We start from the raw sequence: 22,052 nt of genomic DNA, 5'->3' as shown, positions 1-22,052 counted from the left end.
AGTATCCTGCAATTTAATGTCTAGCCTAGCAACATGTCCTGGCTAATTCCCACAACTCAGTTCTATCTTCACAACCCCTACTCTTGTGCAATTCAGCACATAAAAATAATCATAGAAATAACTTGCTACGACAGAATGCACACTGCATCAGAGTCTCTCTTTTGTGCAGGAAAAGAACTGAACCATAATATTAAAGAAACGTTGACACATTGAGACTCTAAAGAAGCATCCTGAAAAGGCCTGCAAATCCTGAGATACATCAGGCCAGAAGATACATGTGGATTTGAATCAGAGTCACATTTCAGCCAAATGTTCATCTGGCCATGAAATGTAGCTACATATAATTACTAATTAGTCAACTTTTCCTTACAGTTCATCAGACCAAGGCTTCCCTAAACTATCCTGGCGAACTTACCACCAGTCAGCTTTCAGGATATTCATAATAAATATGCATGAGGTAATTTGCATGCACTGGGTCTTCGATGTATGCAAATTTATCTCATGCAAATCCATTGTGGATATTCTGAAAAGCTGACTGATTGTGGTGTCACCAGGGCAGGTTTGGGAAACTCTCCTCACACACACACACACATATATACTGAATCCAGTTAGCCTTTATTTATATACACAAACATCCACAGTCTTTCCATTTCGTGTCTTCCCTTTCACTGTAAATTCAGACTTCTCTCAGCAGTTATTTGAGGAGGCAGGAAGGGCTAGATCTGGTGCTTCACAGTTCAGTGTTCCTAGCAGTGCCTCATGTTGGCCACCGACCAAAAGGGGGCACCAGCATCGAGAGGGAATGGCTAGGCTACAAGGACCCCAGTTTGAGAAGCATACTCTGCTCAGCACTACCTTCCCCTTTTCATCAACACTGCATAGTGCTGACAACATGTTAATCAGCCAATGCTCTGTAGTGCTTCTCATCACTCGGAAAAATATTTGCATATGCACCTCTAATTTTTGGTACCTTGACTGGTAGGATGGCGGACTCAAGCAGTTGGTCCACTGTGAATTTTGAATTGCATTAAGCTAAATACGAAACCTCGACGAAAACAAGAAACTCCATTGAAGTTTGAACTCTTTAATTAGCAGTACTGGCACACTTTGCACTATCTGATCAATAAAAGAAACACACTCCTTTCTTAGGCAGTGATTCTTCAGTTTCCAAAAGCTAAAGAAGAATGTTATTTTTCAAATACATATCTATATAGATAGGTACATATACTACAGAATGCCTTCATTTTGGTTTCAGGATTCCTTGGCTTTGCTGGGAAATTTGTCTTCAAGCTGCTGCAGAGAGCTTAGATGGTAATTTTCAGACCAGCCTGCAGGCACACATCGCCAAGCACCTACCGAACAACACTCACGCCTTTATCCCTCTTCCATAATAGCAATTCCAAACATTTCCTCACCTCCTAAGTTCAAATTTCAAAGCCTGAATTTTATTTTCTTAAACCAGGCTCGGTATCTATCTGCGTTGTCATGATTCAGAATAGCTAGCTAGGTTTTAACCTCCAATTGCCCAGCAACGCTGAAGCTCTCCAAAGCCCTGCCATCTTTCTAATTACTTACCCAGGACTCTTTCCCCCAGACCGCCTAGCTCCATGTATGCAGTTTGAAAAGCTTGCTTCATCTCTTCATCCAGCGCCTGTTCTTTACCTCCCATCATGATAGTACTACATCGATCTAAGATCCTCTCTGGTGCACCTTTCATCACCAACAGGAACCTTTTATCATTGGCGTCATCTGTTTCATGTACTGACAACTGTGACAAAAGGACAAAAGGCTTATGATTCAGGATTAGCTGCTCGTGTTTCTCGTTACGATTATAGCTGTCTGTGTCAGTGGAAAGTGATGTCAGGTCATTTGATGTGGCACCCAATGAAATCGGGAAGAAAAAGCCTCAGTATAGTAGAATTTACTGGAGGGTATATTAGTGCTTCAAGTCTACTCCTTGTGAGCATTTGCTCTCAAAGACCATGTTATAAAATACAGTCCCGCGCTCGCGTGCATGCCAGATTTTAATATCTGCGCATGCAGGTGAGGACAGGCCACAACTCGCGCGCACAGGGGAGGAATTTTAAAAAAACAACGCACCATGACATTAAAAGTATTTATTGTTTAGTACTGACTGGGTGGGAGGTCTGGATGTACTGGGGGAGATCAGACTGAAGAACTAGGAAAGTCGCAATAACCTGGAGAAGGACTGGGCGAGCTGGTGGACTAATTGGTAAACTGGTTAACTTCATTTACATGTCCACGTTTTAAAATTGGCCATCTTGCATACATAAATTTGGATTTCCTCAAGTAAATCCTACATTACCATTGTACGTAAACTATAGGAGCCTGATTTTCAAAAGTATTTACACACTTAAAAATGGGTTTTACACTTGTAAATGCACTTCCCGGCATGCGCACATGGATGTGGCTATTTTATAACATGCGCGCGTCAGCGTCGGCACGCACGTGTTATAAAATACAGTTCCTGCGCGCACATGTGTGCCGGATTTTAATATCCGCGTGCACATGTGCAGGCGGGTCAGGACTTGCACGTGCAGGGGGGATTTTAAAACCAATGCGCAGCGACACAAATAAGCCTTCTGCAGTTCCCTCCCAGTACATTCCAATTAAGGAGCGGACTGGGAAGGAACGTTCCTATACCCCTTCCTACTCTACCTCCCTTTTCCCCTCTCCTCCCTGACTCCTAAACTCCTTTCCCTGCCTTTATTTTTTTATTTCGAACTTTCTTTATCTGAATAGATGAAGTAAGTTCCGCGCGCCAGCCGGCTGCCAGCGCATGCTTCCTTGGGACAGGGCCTAAAGGCCCTGTTCCGGCCAGCCCCCACTCTCCACCCCTCCCTGCCCAGACCCCGTCTCCCAGCTACCCCTTTTCCATGGCCTTGCACTTCTGCATGTATCAGGGATTACGTGTGTGGCTGAGCTGTTTCTAAAAAGCATTTCGCTCATGCACAGCCTGGCCATGGGTGTAATCCCTGGATTTTACACGTGCGGGCCTTTTAAAATTCGGGCAACAATGAACAGAAATGACCCCTCTCCCAGGGATACCTAGAAAGAAGTTAGCCGCTCCTGCACTGAGACCCAAAATGAACCCTTTCCCCACAAGCCAAAGGATCCACACCCTGGGGAAAGTGGCAAAGAAAAGAGCTAATCAGAGTTCCTTCGCCAAAGAGCTTACAAATACTTGCAGGACATACTCACCAGGGTGGGGTTACAAACAAAAAAGAAAATCAAGCATTGCAGTTCATTAATGAGGTCCATGAATGTGAATTTAAATCATTTCTATCTCTCCTTCCTGGTTTTTGAAAGATATGGGCCTAGTAGAGTACGCATCCTATTAATTCTAGGCTAAAGAAAAATGTGCACCTGATATTTGTTTGTGGAGTTGAAAGGCACTTCTGTCACTTTTCTGTTTTGGCTTCTAATGCCCATTACGTCTTCTGTGATGACTTCAGAAAACTTCAGTAGGGCTGTTTCTGATGCATCTCCGACCACGACCCTCTGCAAATAAAGGGAAACTCCAGTAAACCAGACCCATGAATGGCTCCTGTGAAAACTGCCTCACTAATCCCTTTGGCAGGCACAGAGAGAGCGCAGCCAGTAAGGGCATTAAACGCCTGGTGATGTCCATCGCAAGCCTCGTCGGGGTTTGATGAGTTGATCTCTTTCTTGGAAGCTTGATTAAGAAATCCAGGAGAAGGGCTGGGAAGACCCCGCAGATGCCTTCGTGGCAAAGAAAGTAACCCAAAGGGGAAAAAAAGAACCCACCGGACTGTTTTACATTATTTGGGGATGGTTAGACAATCTTGGTTTACCTTCATTATTGGAACGCTTTCCTGTCCTGGTCTGAATTCAGCTCGATTACAAAGGGTTACAATCTTTAACAAGGCTTTCCAGGTTTCAGAATTTTGATCAAATGAGTGAGCTGAAAAAAAAAATTAAAAAAGGAATATTCAGTTACTGATAGTAAAATATATATATATATATATATATATGTGTGTGTGTGTGTGTGTGTGTGTGTATTAACAGTGGAGAAATTACAGAGAGAAAAGGAAAACCAGAAAATGGCAATGGAAGCACGCCACCCTTCTCTGGGGTGATGTCAGTGATATAATACTGTGCAAACAGACGTAAGACCTTCAACTGACACACAATTCCTGTTCGAGCTAGGGATCGATCATCACACTGTAATTATACAAAAACCCCCACTGCTCTCATTACACCACCTTTTGGCGACTCACTCCTTACATGTAAGGAGTGAGTCGCCAAAAGGTGGTGTAATGAGAGCAGTGGGGGTTTTTGTATAATTACAGAGTGATATAATACTTACATGCTTGGTCTTCGCTGGTGTCAGCTGAATGTATGTGATTGTCAAACCAAAGATGGGCCACGGTCATCCTGTTCTGGGTGAGGGTTCCTGTCTTGTCAGAGCAGATAATGGAGGTGGAGCCGAGCGTCTCCACAGCTTCCAGGTTCTTCACCAGGCAGTTCTTCTTCGCCATTCTCTTTGCTGTCAGAGAGAGGGTTACCTAGGACCATGGACATACATACAACCATTGTCAACCAGATAGCACTTGTGATTTTACAACAGAGCACTGTGTGTGGATGGTGCTTGAGGGTGAGGAATAGAAGCAACACAGCATGGAGCAGAGCCAGTAATAAAATCTTCCAGCAAATATCCAGCCCTGATGCTTAGGGCAAATTTAACTTGTGGCTTGTCCATAAAAGGGCATTTTAGACTCATCTGTTGCCAATAAGTTTACTCTTGCATCGTGGGGGGGGGGGGCAATTTTGAGTAACCTGCTTAGGTGCTGGGAATTTGCATACTTCAGTACGTGCATATCCTGTAATGAAGGGGTAGATTCTCTTTGAAAATTTGCTGAATGTAGGTGTGAACAAAATGTCTGTGCACTTTAGGAACTCCTATTTCTGCCAGTGACAGATCAGAGGTAAAAGAGCATGCACATATTGGAAAATACAAAAGCGCGAGCATTGAGTTCTCTCCCAAAATACACATGCCCCCCCCCCCCCCACCCCCCAAAATGCCTCCTTTTAATATGGTGTGCATTTTTAGCTGCTCTAAGGTGGACTGTTTTCTGGGAAATGTAGCTGGTTAACTCTATAGTTACCTGGCTGAATCCCTTTGAAAATGATCCTTCCTCTTTATCCCCCTGCCTTGAAAATGGAACTGTCTAGAATTAGAAACCTGACAATACTGTGTGGTTCTTGGTTTTCTGCAGGTGTAAGAGCGGCCAGGAAAATTGCTTACTGCGAAACGTTAGGCGTCATTTTAATGTTCCAGTCAATGAAGCAAACTCACTATAAACTCACTAATGATATGGATCCGCGATCCATTCGAAAGAAGCTAATTTGTCTTGGGTTTTCCTTAAGGCTGAAAAACCATTAAGCCCACAGGTGAGCTGGTGGATGCCAGAGGGCCATGCGGACTTACAGTTACGGTGGCAAGTAGTCCTTCAGGTACATTGGCAACGATAATTCCAATGAGGAAGATGATAGAGTCCAGGATCCTATATCCCATGGAGACCGCAATGATGAAGAAAATAATCCCAATAGAAACCGCCACTCCTGCTACAATGTGGACAAAGTGCTCAATCTCAACGGCAATGGGCGTTTTCTCATTCCCTACGCCAGATGCCAGCGTGGCAATCCGACCGATGATGGTGTTGTCGCCTGTGCAGACTACGATGCCTCTTGCAGTTCCTACAAAGGAAAGCAAAGAGGAACTGTCTTGTCCCATTGTTCAAAGTGTATTGGGAACAGAGATCGGTAAAATAGATGAAAAAAAAAAAAACTTTTAAGGAGAAGTGAATTAGGGCCCAGACCAACTCCAATGGCTGAAATATCAGTATGGAAATCAGTAGAGCCTGAGAGAAACAGAACATGAAGACTTTCGTCCTGGTTCTGTGGGCTTCAAAGATGTTAAAATAGCTATAAATGTTCATTTTTTAATGAAGCATGATTAGGTGGCCTTCATTTTCAGCTTTTATTTTATTTTTCTTGGGAATTTCAATGTTATAATACAAAAAAAATCAGTGAAAAAATTACTCTTCCACTACTTTTTCTCCTGTGTCTTATTAAAAAAAAAAAAAAAAAGTCATCCCTTGGAGGCTTTAAAAAAGGGCACACACCGACGCCATTACCAGCTTACCAGTTCATCCATCGGTTCGCCCAGTTAACAGCTAGGTCTTCCAGACCTTCCTGGTTTGATAGCCTGTTCTGCCCTCAGTTACCCCACCCTTTAAACCCTCTGAAATGGCTTAATCTTTTTCTTTTATAACTTACTCACCGTCCACAGCAGAAGCAAACTTGCATGGCAAATGACCTTGGCGCACTCCAGGGCACATAAATATTTACACGTGCATCTATTGGCTGGCACCTGACATGCCCATGCCCCACCTCTGCCTGAAAAGGTTTGAGATGTGTGTGCTGCGGCATTTCTACGCGTGTCTGGGTGCTTTGTAAAATACGGTTGGCGCGCATAAGCTCGACACCTGGCTTTTAAAATTCCCCTTTAATAGTGCGGGCCTCCAAATAACTAAACCAATGCCGATGTCAAATTTATTGAGGATGTGCATTCATTTTAGAAATGGTAATCTGAATCGAAACAGGGATTTTCATTTCGGTTTGTTTTACCCCCAAAACAAATGCACAAGCTGCCCGGAAAGTCCTTAAAATTATCAAATCAATTGGGTTAATACAATAACTCACACCATGTAAGTGCTCGTTATTTGCAAATAGTGCGCACTATTTTCCAAAATGAATAAAAATGTAAAGAAGTCCACAAAATGAAAGAACAAATAAAAAATGATCCAAAAATGAAAAAAAAGCTAAAATGAAAATTTCCCTGCACATACTTACAATTTGTACTATTTATATTGAACTTTTATTAACAGAATTCAACCACAAATCTAATATTGTGCATGCATCCTACACCTATTCACAGGCAGTAAACATTGCTCTCTCCAATTGATATTGATGATTATAGTAAGAATCACACTTCACCAGGTAGCCAATCAATAAAGTTATCCCATATCTCAATTAAATCTTTTTCATTGGATCCTTAGCAATCCGTTAGTCAGTTCTGTCCATTTCTGTCCACTCTGTCACAATATTGGGTCAAAGTCCTAAGGAAATGTTTCTATCATCATTTAACTAAACTAGGCTTTCTGACTGCAACCAAACTTAATGATAGAGAAGTCCATATTCAGTGTGCTTGTCTGGCTAAGTTTGTCACGTAACCAGACATGTAAATTCCGCCAGCGGGACTGCCAGCTATGTCAGGGGTAGTCATGGGACAGCCCAGGGTGGAGCAGAGTTATCCAGCTAACCAGGTCATTTATCAAAATGTGTTAGGGCATTATCACATGCGTTAGGGCCCTAACTCCCGCAATAATGTTGTGATGCATGCAATAAATACTGCATTGCGAAATTGGAAATGAGGGCTGGTTGCGTGCAATAACATAATACACACTATCACTGGATTTGTTTGTGGGGTGGGATGGGTTCTGGGGGGCAATTTTACATGCACAGTCATACGTACAAACAGCATAGTTACAATCAGTGAAGATTTAATGTGATTTGGAGGGATGAAAGGTAAAAGAAAAGTAGATTTGCACCATGTTCTCTCTACCTAGCTTGATGTTTTCAGTGTTTTCACTGCAGACACCAGAATACCTTACCATCTCAGTGTCTGAGGAATGTTTGCCTGTGCTGGCCTCAGGCTGTCTGTGTATTCTTATGGGGATGCCCAGTACAGTACTCACACTCAACATTTCAAACCTCCTGTCTCTGCATTCATAGCAAGTTGTTCTGGGAGCCAGAAATCCATGAATGCCAAAGGATTTTTTAGGACAATTTTGAAAGCCATTTATGCAGGCAAATTGAGCTTCTGAAAATTATCCTCCCTCTATCCGGCTGAAAAAAAACAAGGTGTTCCTGGGGGTGTATTTCTTGTGGGCTCAAAAAATAATGGGGCGGATTTTCAGAGCCCTGCTCGCCTAAATCCGCCCAAAACCGGGCGGATTTAGGCGAGCAGGGCCCTGCGCGCCGGTGAGCCTATTTTACATAGGCCTACTGGCGCGCGCAGAGCCCCGGGACTCGCGTAAGTCCTGGGGTTCTCCGAGGGGGGCGTGTCGGGGGCGGGCCCGGTCGTCGCGGTGTTTAGGGGGCGTGTCGGCAGCGTTTTGGGGGTGGGTACGGGGGCGTGGCTACGGCCCGGGGACATGGCTGCGCCCTCTGTACCCGCCCCCAGGTTGCGTCCCGGCGCGCAACAGGCCCGCTGGCGCGCGGGGATTTACTTCTCCCTCCGGGAGGCGTAAATCCCCGGAGAAAGGTAAGGGGGGGGGTGTAGACAGGGCCGGGCGGGTGGGTTAGGTAGAGGAAGGGAGGGGAAGGTGAGGGGAGGGCGTTAGAGGATTCCCTCCAAGGCCGCTCCGATTTCGGAGCGGCCTTGGAGGGAACGGGGGTAGGCTGCGCGGCTCGGCGCGCGCCGGCTATACAGAATTCATAGCCTTGCGCGCGCCGATCCAGGATTTTAGTAGATACGCGCGGCTCCGCGCGTATCTCCTAAAATCCAGCGTACTTTTGCTGGCGCCTGATGCGCCAGCAAAAGTACGCCTATTCGCGTTTTTTGAAAATCTACCCCAAAGTGCATTGATTGCATTTTCAAATCCAGGCAGGTTATCTTCCGTAAAAATCTTACCCACAGAAAAAAGCAGATGCAAATGTCTGCTGGAATTTGATCTTGAAGCAATTTGGAAGGGAAGGTATGCAATAGGTTTCTAGTAACCTGTTACAGTTTCAAACGTGCTATTTTAATATTGAACAAGAAATAAACAGCTGAGCTAGTGCCAAACATAACACAGAGACGTACCTTCCAAGCAGGTTGTGGAGTAAAATGCAATGTTTCTTGTTTCAAGGGGATTTTCGTGGGTGAACTCATTAGATCTGGGCTGAGCTTCTGATTCTCCTGTAAGGGAGGAATTATCCACCTGTCATCAAAGACACAAAAATGCATTGCCAGTGAGTCCTATTCAGTTCCACATTTATTTATTGTTAATGACCATATAATAAGCTAGGAATTGCAAAGGCTAAAGAGGAATGCTTCTGTCCCCTTTTTCTGTAGAGTATCACTGTTATCAAGAAAAAGAGTGCTTGGAAGAATCTGCAACTTGTAAAGATTAAGGTAAGTATGTATCAATAAAGATACAGATGCCTTTTCTGGAAGAGTTATCAGAGAAGGATGCATATTAAAAACAGAAGGAAATGCTGCTTAAATTGAATGTTGGAAAATTAGGGAGATTATTTTGGAAACACAGTAATAACAGGAGATTTCAATTACTTCAATATTGACTGGGTAAATGTCACATCAGGACATGCTAGGGAGATACAGTTTCTAGATGAAATAAATGACTGTTTCATGAGAGGAGGAGCTATTTTTGACTTAATCCTTAGTGGGCCCAGGATTTGGTGCAAGAGGTAAAGTTAGTGGGGCCACTTAGTAAAAGTGATCAAAATGCAATAGAATTTGACTAATTACTGGAGGGAGGACATTAAGGAAGACCTCTGCTCTAACCTTTAACTTTCAAAGGGGAGGCTATGATTAAAGTAAAGAAAATAATTAGGAAAACCTAAAAGATGCTGCTACAAAAAAGAGTTTACATCAGGTGTGGACATTAAAAAAAATACCATCTTGGTAGCCCAGATCAGATGTATCCCATGCATTACAAAAGTGGAAGGAAGTTCACAGGATTGTGAGTATGGTTAAAAGGTGAGGTCAAAGAGACTATTATAGCCAAAATAATTTATTTCAAAAAATGGAAAGAGGATCCAAATGAAGAAAATAGGAAAAAGCATAAGCAACTTAGATGCAGAACACTGATAAAGTAGGGAAAAAGAGAATCTGAAAGAAGCTTGCTGTAGAGGCAAAATAATAACAACTTTTTCAAATACATCCAAAGCAAGAAACCTGTGAGGGAATTAATTGGACCATTAGATGATCGAGGGATAAAAGGGGAACTTAGGGAAGATAAGGCCAAAGCACAAGGACTAAATGAATTCTTTGCTTCGATATTTACTAATGAAGATGTTGGGGAGATACCAGTGCTTGAAATGGTATTTAATAGTGATGTGTCAGAGGAACTGAAACAAATCATAGTAAACCTGGAAAATATAATAGGGCAAATTGACAAACTAAAGAAGAGCAAATCACCTGGACCAGATGGTAGTAATTTGTAACAGATCATTAAAATCTATTGTACCTAAAAAGGATAAATTTCAGAGAATTCTGTGTGGTCCCATATATTTACATATTTATTTGTAGTTTTTGTAGTTTTTAAATATACCGCGGCACGTAATGCACATCAACTCGGTTTACAGCAAACAGTAATTCAGCCACAGGCTTTACAATAAACATAGGTGGAAAAAGCCAAATGTTTGTTTAACAGTTAACTAGGAATATAAATATCATATACATATGTGTAACAAGGATAACTGAAATAATTAACTTAAAGACTGTCCTGTAGGGAGATTTTTCAAGGGAATAATACGGGTAGGGGAAAGGGGGAGTCAAGGGAGAAGAGAGCCAAGGGGGGAAGGGAAAAGCGGGGTTGGGGGGAGGAGTCAGGGGGAGGTTGAGCAGCAATGTATGTAATTTGCATGAGTCATATATGGGCACATGGAGATCTACTAAGGTATTTTATAATGGGCCAGATTTTCAAAGGGGTACGCGTGTAAGATATGAGCGTACCCACCGAAAACCTGGCCGAAGTACCCCTGCGCGTGCCGAGCCTATGTTGAGTAGGCTCGGCGGCACGCACAAGCCCCAGGATGCGCGTAGGTCCCGGGGCTTTCCTGGGGGGGGGGTGTCGGGGGGGTGTCGCGGTGCGTCATTTGGGGGCAGGGCCGCGGGCATGGTTACAGCCTGGGGGCATTTCGGGGGCGTGGCCGAGGCCTCCGAAATGGCTCCCGGGCCTGGGAATCGTGTGCCGGCGGCCAGCCTGGCGCGCGCAAGTCACGCCTGCTTCGAGCAGGCGTAACTTGTACAACAAAGGTAGGGGGGTTTAGATAGGGCTGGGGGGGGTAGATTAGATAGGGGAAGGGAGGGGAAGGTGGAGGGAGGCGGAGGGAACAGAGGCAGGCTGCGCGGCTCGGAGCGTGCAGACTGCCGTTTTTGTGCAGCCTTGCGCGCGCCGACCCCGGATTTTAATGGATACTTGCGGCTACACGCGTATCTATTAAAATCCCATGTACTCTTGTTTGTGCCTGGTGCGCGAACAAAAGTACGCGTGGGCGCAGATTTATAAAATGTACCCTAATCTGTGCATATAGTCCATGCAGATTATAAAATTGAGTATATCTGCCCCACCCCCCCAATCACATGTGCACATTTCAGAATGCACAAGTATTTGCAATGCATTGAAAGCATGTGCTTTCACTACCTATTTTATAAACATATGGGCATATACTTTACACACAAAAAGCATAGTACTTGTTCACATAAAACATGATTTATATGTGGAAGTAGGTATATTTTAAAATATGTGCACATACTTGAAATCACCAGTTTACTGATATCTCCAACAATTCACCCAGTCCATCTCCATGTCACAGAGACCCTCCTAGTATTTTACCCTGAACTCCCCTCACTTCACCAAGATCTCCCACCCAAAAATAGCAGACAACAGACAAAGTCTGATATCAGTTGTGCCAGTTAATTAGAAGGTGTAAATTTGTGCAAATAACTTGCCTAATGTATTTGCATAAATCTCTTTTAAAATAGCAACTTGCACATGCATCTCTTGGCCCTATCCTGGAACACCCCTAGAGCACCCTTTTTGCACAGGAAAATTGCGCAAGAAACCGAAAATTTGCACTTACCCTTGATGTTTATAAAATAACATATTCATGCATACCAGCTAGTTACACATGCATAAATGCTTCTTTTCTATGCATAATCCCCTTGAAAATTTACTCAAAAGATTGGAGGATGGCCAATGTAACGCCAATCTTTATAAAAAGACTCTAGGGTTGATCTGAGAAACTATAGATCAGTGAGCCTGATGTCAGTGCCCGGAAAAATTATAGCAATATTCCAAAGAATAAAATCACAGAACATGTAGTTAGAAATGGTTGACCCAAGGGAAGTCTTGCCTTACCAATCTGATACATTTTTGAAGGGGTTAATAAATATGTGGATATGCATATTCATTAGGGAAATCCTGAAAACCCAACCAGTTTGTGGCCCTCAAGGACCAGAATTGCCCACCCCTGCCCTTTATCATATAAAAGTCCTCACTGGGAAAAAGATAGCAAAACATTGCACAACTTCTGGGTTTTTTTGTTCTTATGACCCAAAGGCAGATATGAAGAAGCTCCAGTCCTCAAGGGCTGCACATCAGTTGGGTGTTCAGAACATCTCTAATGAATATGCATGAGATAGATTTGCATGCAAACTGCCTCAGCTGTATGCAGATCTATCCTATACATATTTATAAAGGGTATCCTTAACACCCAACTAGTGTGCGGCCCTTGAGAAGTGGAAGTTCCCCAAGCTGCCCAAAAGCATTGATTTGCTTTCACTTTGTCCTGTACCCTCAGCATACAAACTTCTTTGGAACACTATGAGGAGGTCTATTTTTTGTATTTATGAAGATAGTTTCCCTAAACTTGCTCTTACCTTGCAACCCTGTGCAAAAATTATCCGAAGATCAGCTGGAATGCGATCTCCTCCTTTAACTTCCACCAGGTCTCCTACCACTAGTTCTGATGCTAAGATCTCCGTCTTCTCTCCATCTCGAGTGACAAGGGCATGCTAGAGAAATTCAACAGCGAACGTTAGGATTTTCTTTCTTCTACAGTCCTAGTCCCTGTGTTCCTTCTCATTTGATAGATGTGTAGCAATTTTAGAGCCACATCTCTAGTTTCTTTCCCCCGTTTTAGGATGGTATCTTCAACTTCAATGTTGAAAAGGGATTCCCTAGACCAAATACCTGCAGAGACTCACTAGATAATCTATTTGATTTACTATAAACAAATACAATTTCCCCATTGTGAAGAAGAGATGCCCAGCCCAGTGCCTTTTTCAAAAAGTTGATCGTGCATTTGATGAATGGCTCAACTTTTCCTTCTCAGAAATGTAAAAACAACAACAGAAAGAGGAAGGGGGGGGGGGGGGGAGGCGAGGTGCTTGGATGAAGATGTCCAAATAAATTTAAATAATAACAATTGCCCACCTGTGGGACCATGTTCCTGAAGCTAGCCATGATATTTGTGCTTTTGGCTTCTTGGAAATAAGCAAAGCAGCCAGTGAGGATGATGACCAATGCCAGGATCACACCCAGGTACAACTGGAATATATGAAAATGCTCCCATCAGTAAAACATCCATTACAATTCAAAGGGAAGTATTTGCACGGAACAGTCTGCCAACCAAGGCATTGGAGGACAAAAGTTATATTGGAATTCAAGAAACCCTGGCAGAAGCTCAGAGGATCCTTAGTTGTGGGGAGGTAATGTTAAAGCTGGAGATGAAGTAGGGTCTGCTGCATTGAAAGAGAATGCGAAAATGAGCAGACTGCTTGGGCCTTGTGGTCGTTCACCATCTGCGATCAGATTTCACCCTCATATTTTTAGGCTTACTTGTACCTCGCAGATCTCCTGATTGAGGGGCTTAATAGCAATTGGGCTTGCAGGTTTAGCAATGTGATGCTTACGTTATCCTTCGCAACTGTGTTGTCCTGAGCATACTGAATCCCATATGCAATCCAGCAGAGGATGGCTCCCGCCCACAGAAGGAGGGAGAAGCCTCCCACCATCTGCTTGAGGAACTTGATAATTTCAGGAGTGCCTTTTGGAGGTGTAAGAGCGTTGGGACCATCTCGAGCCAAAATCTCTGCAGCTCTTGCACTGGTGAGACCCTATGAAGAAAGAAACAAAATACAGCTTTTAATGAAATACTTTGTGCAACTTATTTTTTTTTCTCTCTTTTTTTTATCCAGCATGAAAGGGAGGGAAGTTTATTTTCATTTCATGGGAATTAAGAGGATTCCGAGTTTACCGTGTGGACTGGAGATCTGAGTGATCCTGGAGCCAGCAAGAATAATGATGCATGTGAAGGGAGGGTTGATTGTTTCTACTTTATTGAAATCGAGAGGATTAATGGGCTTACCATGTGGAGGAGATATGACTAATAAAAGTACTATGAGAAGTAACTCCTTTGAGCCTCAGAAGGATTAAATCAAGCAAAGGATTATAAAAACTTTGTAAAATATACTAGCTTTTAAATATACTCTGCAATCCAGAGACAGTTGCATGCAATTCTGAAAATAAAGAATATTGTGGTGGGAGGTGGAATAATCATCAATATTATACTGAATTATAACTTTATGGCATGTATAACTGAGTGGTCTATGGATGTTCGCTCCCTAGATAACTCTGAAGTTTCTAAATTCATCTGAGCTTTTCTAAAAGGACTGAATCTTTAAGAGAAAGGTATTTAAATCATGCTTTGCTGCAAACCAGCAACCCTTGACCAAAGAGTTAGTTGTCTGAAGTGCCATTGGTGTGAAATGCCTTTGTTTTGATCGCCATTGGTCTAACATACATTTTTTGTTTAATAACGGTTATTTATTTTTAATGCCATTACACCGAGCGTGTCCCAGCCTATTCTGGCTGATCTATGCATTCGGGGGAAGAGAAAAGCCATCATATCTTTCCAGCAGCATCCATACTGCAGTTTCTGCACAAAAATTATTCCCTGAGTCAGTGAGGAAAAATTTTGCCACAGTTCAAATGTCTTTACAAAATAAAACATGTCCCACTATACAAACTGTTCCTCTGTATTACAGCAAGTCTCAAGTACTCCACTATTTCAGGGTAACTAGTACCTTTCTTCATTCTGACTTACTTTGAGGATGCTGGTAGTGAATTTATCTTCCAGTTCTTCTATACTCAGTTTGTGATCATCCTGAAATCCAAAAGGAAGACATTTAAAGAAAAAAAAATATGTGTTCTACACAGAACTAATGGAGCGTATTTTCTGCTTTTTGACACATCAGAGCAGATTACATACAGAATGATACTGTAGGTATTTCCCTGTCTCCAGAGAGCTTACAATCTATAGGCCTGATTTTAAAAAGCATTTAAACGCTTAAAATTGGGTTTTACATGTGTAAATGCACTTTACGCATGTTATTGGGCTTTTGAAAATTGCTACAATATATGCCATTTAATTGTCCATAGGATATTCACACATAAGTGCACTTTAGAAGGTGAATTTTAAAAGCCTGGCACCCGCATCAATTAGGGGATGTGTGAAGAAGTCGGGCTCGTGCTCGCTGACCGCATTTTAAAAAGCGCCGAGTTATGCATGTAAATTCTGCTGCGCTCACATCTCAAAAGTTTCCAAAAAGAGGCAGGGAATGGGTGTGGTCTGGGCTGGGTGCAGGCATTTCGGGGGCCAGGCTAAGAGATGTGCGGGCAAATGTGCCCCAGTGGCTGTCATAAAATAAAAGGATTGAGACATTTCTGAGGGGTTTAAAGGGTCTGCGGTAACTGGGGGTAGTATAGACTATCAAACCAGGGGGGGTTGGAGGACCTAGCTTTTAACTGGGTAAACTGGTAAACTGGGAATGGCGTGAGTGAGCACCCCTTTTAAAATCCCGCAACTTACGAGGTAGAAGAAGCAGGATTTGCGCACCCTTGTATATGCCCACTTAAAATTAGGTGCGCATGTGTGTGAAGTCAGCTATTTATAAGATGTACACAAGTTATAAAATGGCTGTGCCTCTGAGCAGATGACACACTTGTGCAAATGTGCCAGTCTGAAAGTTACTGTCCCTGTGTATAAATGACTTTTTAAAAAATTGCTCTGATAGTATGTTACATTTACATGCGTAACTCCTTTAAAGGTTATTGCCAATGTTTGTATCGGAGACAATGGAGATTTGCCCAAGATCACAAGAAGCAGCAGTGGGATTTGAATCCTGGCTTCCCTGAGTTTGTAGCCCGCTGCTCTAACCACTAGGCTACTCCTGAGCAGTTAATAGGATATATAACATAAAGGGGGTAATTTTAAAAAATATTTACATGCTTACACCTGAGTTCTAACAGGTGAATTTTCAAAAGGAGTTACACGTGTAAATGTACCTACAATTGTAGCAATTTTCAAAAGCCATTTACACCTGTAAAGTGCACTTATGCAAGAAAATCTTATGGACAATTCAATGGCATATACTGTAGCAATTTTCAAAAGCCCACTTACTCGACTAAAGTGCATTTACTCGAGTAAAACCCAGTTTTATGCGTGTAAATCCTTTTTAAAATCAGGCCCTAAGGGGGTAATTTTCAAAGGAGTTACCCGCATAAATGTAACTACTATTGTAGCAATTTTCAAAAGCCATTTACTCACGTAAAGTGCACTTATGCGAATAAATCCTATGGACGATTCAATGGCATATATTGTAGCAATTTTCAAAAGCCCACTTACTCGAGTAAACTGCATTTACATGCGTAAAACCCAGATTTACGCATGTAAATGCTTTTTAAAATCCGCCCCAAAGTGTGTAAGTGCACTTTACCTGAGTAAGTGGGGTTTTGAAAATTGCTACAATATATGCATAAGTGCACTTTACACAGGCAGATGGCCTTTGAAATTTGCTGCAATAGTAGTTACATTTACACGTTAAAATCCTTTTGAAAATTCCCCTCAATAGTTATTGTAGGGATGATGTGGGGAGGGACACATGGCCACATGATGTTCCCCAACCTTCTTCCCTTTGGAAAATTGGCTAAAGAAGGAAGTATGTGGGATCTTAATTTTATACTTTGTGATGTGAAACTAAAATTCTAACGCCCCAAACATCAGTAGTTCCAGTTGCAACAGGAGGTCAGTGGGGAAATGGGACTCAGTTAAATCCATTAATTCCCCCCCCCCCCCCCCCGCCCCAAGGAGCACAGGTTGCAATGGACTATTTTGTAACACTGCTAAGTTTAACAATAGATCCACACTAAATGCTTTTTCTGTTTTTACATTAGGACAGATCCAAAATAAATATTACACAAAATGCACAACATAAAATGTGAGTAAATGCATTATTTTATATATTACATGTACATATTTTAAACTTTTCCTTTACTTTGCTGCTGGTGTGAATTTTGCATGATTTGCATTTCAATGCTCCTTGGGCTTGGCCAGTGAAGGCCTGAAATGGGCACTTGGGGTTGCCTTTCTAGCTGCAGCTGGGAAGAAGTTTACACTAGTTTTATCTGGCCCTAGAATTAAAGCCAGGCTTCCAATCCCTCCCACTGTCTAATATATGAAGATTTGCCTCTAGCAACAGAGTGACCAAACCTGAATGACAAAAGCAGCTGCCCTAATGATGGGACTACTCTGGATAGTCTATAGAAAAGGAAATAAGCATCCTTAAATTTGCAGTGAAACAAGAGTCAATGTCGATTTTTGGAAATGAATGAGAAAGCCATCGGGATTAAATAGTCCTTGCCACTAGTCAAAAGGCGCTTTTTCTCAGAGAGATTTACCACTATCAAGTGAGAGTTGCCTGGTCTGGATCATTTCTCAGCCTTTTTTTTTTTTTCTGACTAACGTCCTAGTGCAGAGTATAGGGTATGAGCTATGAGCTGAGGATGCCCCCCATCTCTGCTTTTTGACTGAGATTGAGAACCTGTGCCATACGGAGGGAAGAGGGAGGGAGCTGGTTAATGCCCTGCCACATGACACCCCCCCCCCCCCCATTGGGAGTACTATGATGTCAGAACCATTGCTAAAGCAGAAGAATTAAACTTCCTGATCTGAAAAAACAAACAAAAACAAAAAAAAAAACCCATCTGGATCGGAGTGAATTCTCTCTCCATCAGAGTTGGCACTCACCATTTCCAGTTCCTGTTTAAGAGCATCCATTTTCTTGCCTTTTTTCTTCTTCTTTGGTGATTTTTTTTTGAGATCCTTGTACTTTTCCTTGTCATCATTCCCCTTCTCCGGCTTCTCAAGATCCTCTGTCCCATTGATCTCCACAGAGTATACGTCAGGCTTTGTCTGGCAAGGGGCAAGGAGGAGGTAGCATTAAGTCAATGACTGCACAGACACATCTTCCAGGTCTGGGAGCTATTCTGGGGGCACGGTGAACCAGGTTTAAGCACATACTTATCTTTACTACACTCACAAAACATCTGGTCACCTGCCAGGCATGTGACCAGATGTGGTAAACGAGCAGCGAAGCTGCTGTCAGAAATGCCGGCGCTTCCTGCTTTCGTTTCTGTGCTGGTTTTTCTTGATCATTTACTGCCAGGGCAGGAACCTGTGCCGTACAAACAGTGCCCCAGTTGTTCGCCTCCCTTCTATAAGGAGCAGAGGGCTTATCAGCTCATCCTGGATATCTGGGCGCATGTGTCTTCCCCTTATAACTTGGAAATGGAAAGAGTTACCTGAACCAAAATGTGCGAGCAGGTAAGCCCTTGGGGGGGGGGGGGGGGGAGTAGTTTGGGGATAGGGCACAGGATTTGGGGGGGAGGGGAGGGGAGAGATGGCAATTTCCCCCCATAATGAATTCATGGTTGGCTGAATTGGGGCTACGAGAATATCGTACGATCTACTGGTTTCATCTTGTGCTGCATAAAACCAAGGGATAAGCAATTCCGTCTTTCGCGGTCATGCAAAAGGTGGCCCATTAGATGCACAATTGCTAACAAGCACGGTGTTAATGTACCCCAGTAGCGCTATACAAGTGCAATAATAACGATTATTGTCTCCCAGGGCAATTCAGTTTATTAATTTGTAGGGAATATTTCTGGGGGGTCTTTAATGGATTAGCAACTCACAGCGGCCAGTTTTCCAAAGATGCCTTCGGGAGTTAGCTGGTTAAAACTCTGCCTTTAATATGTCCTTATCCTCCCATCCCCCGCGAGCCGTTAACTTTAAATCCCTAAATATACAAGGTAGGGTAATTTAGCTGAGCAAAAAAAAAAAAAGGGGGCAGTTCTACAGCCTCTTCCAGAGCTGGCTTATGACTTAGCTCAGTTTTCGCCCAGCTAGACAAACCGGCTACAATTCTCCTGAAGTTAGCCGGTTATCTTTCGCCACGCGGCCGGGTGATTACCATCAGCAGCCTTGCCTGGTTTTAAGCATGTAAAACTGGTCAGCCATGCTACAGCTGGGGACTGGGCTATGCTGGGGGGATCAAGTTATCCCCACCATGGATCGGACCCCAGGCGCCCGCCATGTTGAGTAAAGGCCAGCGTTAGATTCAGGTTTCCTGGGAACCTGCCTCATCGAGCAGTGGGTGGAAGATGTAAGGTCAGGGGCGATTGTCACAAGGGGCAGTCAGCAGTGCATGAAAAAGTGTTCCTACTCTGCCACAGGATGGGACCCTTCTGTTTAATCCGTCTTCCCATCCCTCCCTCTCTTTTCCATCTCCCTCCTTTTTAAATCTGCTTTCATTCTCTCTCTCTCTCTCTCTCTCTCTCTCTCTCGCTCGCATTTTTCTCTCCCTCATGAAGTGGTTGCTGGTCCTCGCCACATTTACTATTTCTAACTTCCATTTGATTCCCAACCGCTCATTGATCGGGTTTGCTACTGAAAGCTGATTTTTATTTTTTTTTTCAATGTGAAATATAGCTTGGTTGGGAAAAAGAAATAACTTGTCAGACTGGAGATCACCTGTAGTGAATTCCCAGGCACAGATTCTTGAAATTCATTCAGTCCTTTGGGATTAAAATGCTAACAATGAGATAAGGAAAATTCAAGAACTAATGTTTTCACCCTGGCCTGATCCTAGTCTGCAGGTTTGGAGAATTTCTTGCTTTTTTTACCAAGAGCAATCATCATTCATGTTTCTTAGGATTTATCTGCTCTTACTAAAGTTGTTATCTTTTCTTTTTGACTAAATGAAGGCTAGTAACCAGAGAGCAAGATAAGCAGATCCATAACATGGGATGGGGTGGCCAGCTTCTGTCGTACAGAGCCACAAACAGGCCAGGTTTTCAGGATATCCGCAATGAAAGTGCATGAGATAAGTTTGCATACATTGGTGGCAGTGCATGCAAATCTACCTTAGACATATTCATTGCAGATATCCTGAAAACCTGGCCTGCTTGTGGCTCTGAGACCTGGAGTTTGCCACCCTTTTCCACAAATGTCCCTTGTTAATAGCTCCTGTCAAGCAGAGAGCAATCACGGAATATATGTGGAATGTACATTTTAATCTGCCAAGGTATTATAAATTGGAAAGTAACCCTGAAGCATCAATATCACTGAATGTAAGAATGTAATCACTTTAACAGTTTCAGACACAGAAAAGGGTGAAAGAAAGGAATCAAGTGACCGAAAACCCAACAATCCATAAAACACCTTGGATAAAATAAATCCCCTCAGAGACTTAAAGTTCCAAGAAATTAGTTTGTTCAGTGTGTGAAAATCCAATGTTTCAGTCCACAAAGGGACCTTTATCCCAAGAGGCCAAAGCACTGTTAGAAATAAGAACTCTCAATCTACAGGATTCACATTTTTCAAAAATTCAAAGTCTTTTCTTGTTTTCACAAATATCTTTGAAAAAAAAAAAAAAGTCAGCAAGAGAAAAATGGGCTCATACCCTGAGTTTTCCAGGTGTATATTAACATTAACAGAATCTGTGCAGGTCTGAGTTGAGGCAGATTATTATGGATGGGCATCACACAACATGCTGTTGTGACCCAGCTTTAAAAATAAAATGCAGCCTCTGGACATGCCAGAACAGAAATGCAGCAATAGGTTACAATCCTTCATGTAGCCTGATTACCAACTACTGCAGTGCTAATGCCTCTGAAAAGTGGGAAAAAAGAATGAGTTTTCTTCTGATCTTCAGAAAACTCCTAAATCACTGATATCAATACTAAACGTAAGCCCAGGTTGGGATAACTCACCTCGGGTCCCATTGGTGCAAGCTTATTCTGGGGATCTCAAGCAGGTTCTGATGAGTACCACTCTGGGAAAGACTTCTGAGATGGGAAAGAAAAAAAATGAAGAATATTGAACCGGATGGAGAAACGTCACCGTATGATTTTTCAAATGCAAGAGCTGGCAGAGGTTGTGGCTGTGTCCCAACAGCAAAGCCAATGTTAGCTGCAGTCTTCCCCGCACTTAGACATCTTCAGGCAGGACAGCAAAGCCTTCCAGAGCCCTGTGCAGCGAGCCCAGCTCCCAGGCCCTATAAGTATTCCACTGCCACTCCTCCCCCCTGGTGTGACTCTTACCCGTGAAGTCCATCCCATTTCCTTATCTGGGCAGGTGGAAAAGTACCAAAGAAATGAGTGTGCACTCCACTGACGCGTTCCCGGGACACCAGCCCACCCACCCGTTTTGCTTCTTAGAAGAGCAGAGCAGCTCTCCGGATCCTGCAGTCTCAGAAGGCCGCCCTGAGTCTTCCTTGGAAGAGGGTGGCACATGAATTGAAAATGTAACATAGTGTGATCACATCAGCTTGTGCGCGAAGACATGGAAAAGAAGAAGAAAAAAAAAAACAACCAAATGATTTGCTAAGCGGCCCTCCAGGGTATGAGATGGAATTCTATTGACAGAGAAACAGTAAATGCTTTTTATTTTGAACTTTTTCACTCTTGTGGCTGGCTGCAGGTAACCTACACGACTGGCAGAAGCAAAGGCGGGCAGCCTGCTAGGAGTGCTTTAGAGTTCAGCTTGTCTCAGTTTCAAGATTTCTATGAAGCATCCAGACATGCCTCCCTGGACAACAATTCACACAACAGCAGTAAAAATGGCCTTTTTAGCACAGGGTAATTAACTTGTAAACTGTATTGATTGCCAAGCGAAAATGAGTGCAAAGATGCAGCTTGCCTAGCAAAAAAAAAAAAAAAAAAGCAGGGAAACAATTGAGTCAGAGCCAAGTTATACCTGGACCGATTTTCAAACTTTCTCTGAAAATTATTGCACTAATTTTCAGAGAAAGTCGTTCCCTACCTTTAGCTTTGAAGTTTGCTGTGGATACAAAGTCACTTGCACATGAT

General features: G+C 42.9%; 1 protein-coding gene across 1 annotated transcript in view; it reads right to left on the bottom strand.

The window, feature by feature from the left end:
- The window catches only part of ATP12A (ATPase H+/K+ transporting non-gastric alpha2 subunit), a 47,527-nt gene extending 26,326 nt beyond the window's left edge, over positions 1 to 21,201 (bottom strand). The window contains exons 1-12 of the mRNA XM_029573133.1: positions 20,955 to 21,201; positions 17,929 to 18,093; positions 14,947 to 15,006; positions 13,754 to 13,957; positions 13,275 to 13,388; positions 12,719 to 12,853; positions 8,915 to 9,032; positions 5,474 to 5,742; positions 4,352 to 4,550; positions 3,837 to 3,946; positions 3,388 to 3,522; positions 1,576 to 1,768 (exon numbers count right to left, since the gene is read on the bottom strand). Of these exons, the coding sequence (XP_029428993.1) occupies positions 1,576 to 1,768; positions 3,388 to 3,522; positions 3,837 to 3,946; positions 4,352 to 4,550; positions 5,474 to 5,742; positions 8,915 to 9,032; positions 12,719 to 12,853; positions 13,275 to 13,388; positions 13,754 to 13,957; positions 14,947 to 15,006; positions 17,929 to 18,093; positions 20,955 to 20,966 (1,714 nt within the window). The 5' untranslated portion in view covers positions 20,967 to 21,201. The remainder of the gene's footprint in view (positions 1 to 1,575; positions 1,769 to 3,387; positions 3,523 to 3,836; positions 3,947 to 4,351; positions 4,551 to 5,473; positions 5,743 to 8,914; positions 9,033 to 12,718; positions 12,854 to 13,274; positions 13,389 to 13,753; positions 13,958 to 14,946; positions 15,007 to 17,928; positions 18,094 to 20,954) is intronic.
- Between the last annotated feature and the right edge of the window lie 851 nt (positions 21,202 to 22,052).

This window comes from Rhinatrema bivittatum, chromosome 12, assembly GCF_901001135.1.
Source record: "Rhinatrema bivittatum chromosome 12, aRhiBiv1.1, whole genome shotgun sequence".
Taxonomy (NCBI): Eukaryota; Metazoa; Chordata; class Amphibia; order Gymnophiona; family Rhinatrematidae; genus Rhinatrema; species Rhinatrema bivittatum.
This window is presented reverse-complemented; position numbering and strand designations above follow the sequence as displayed.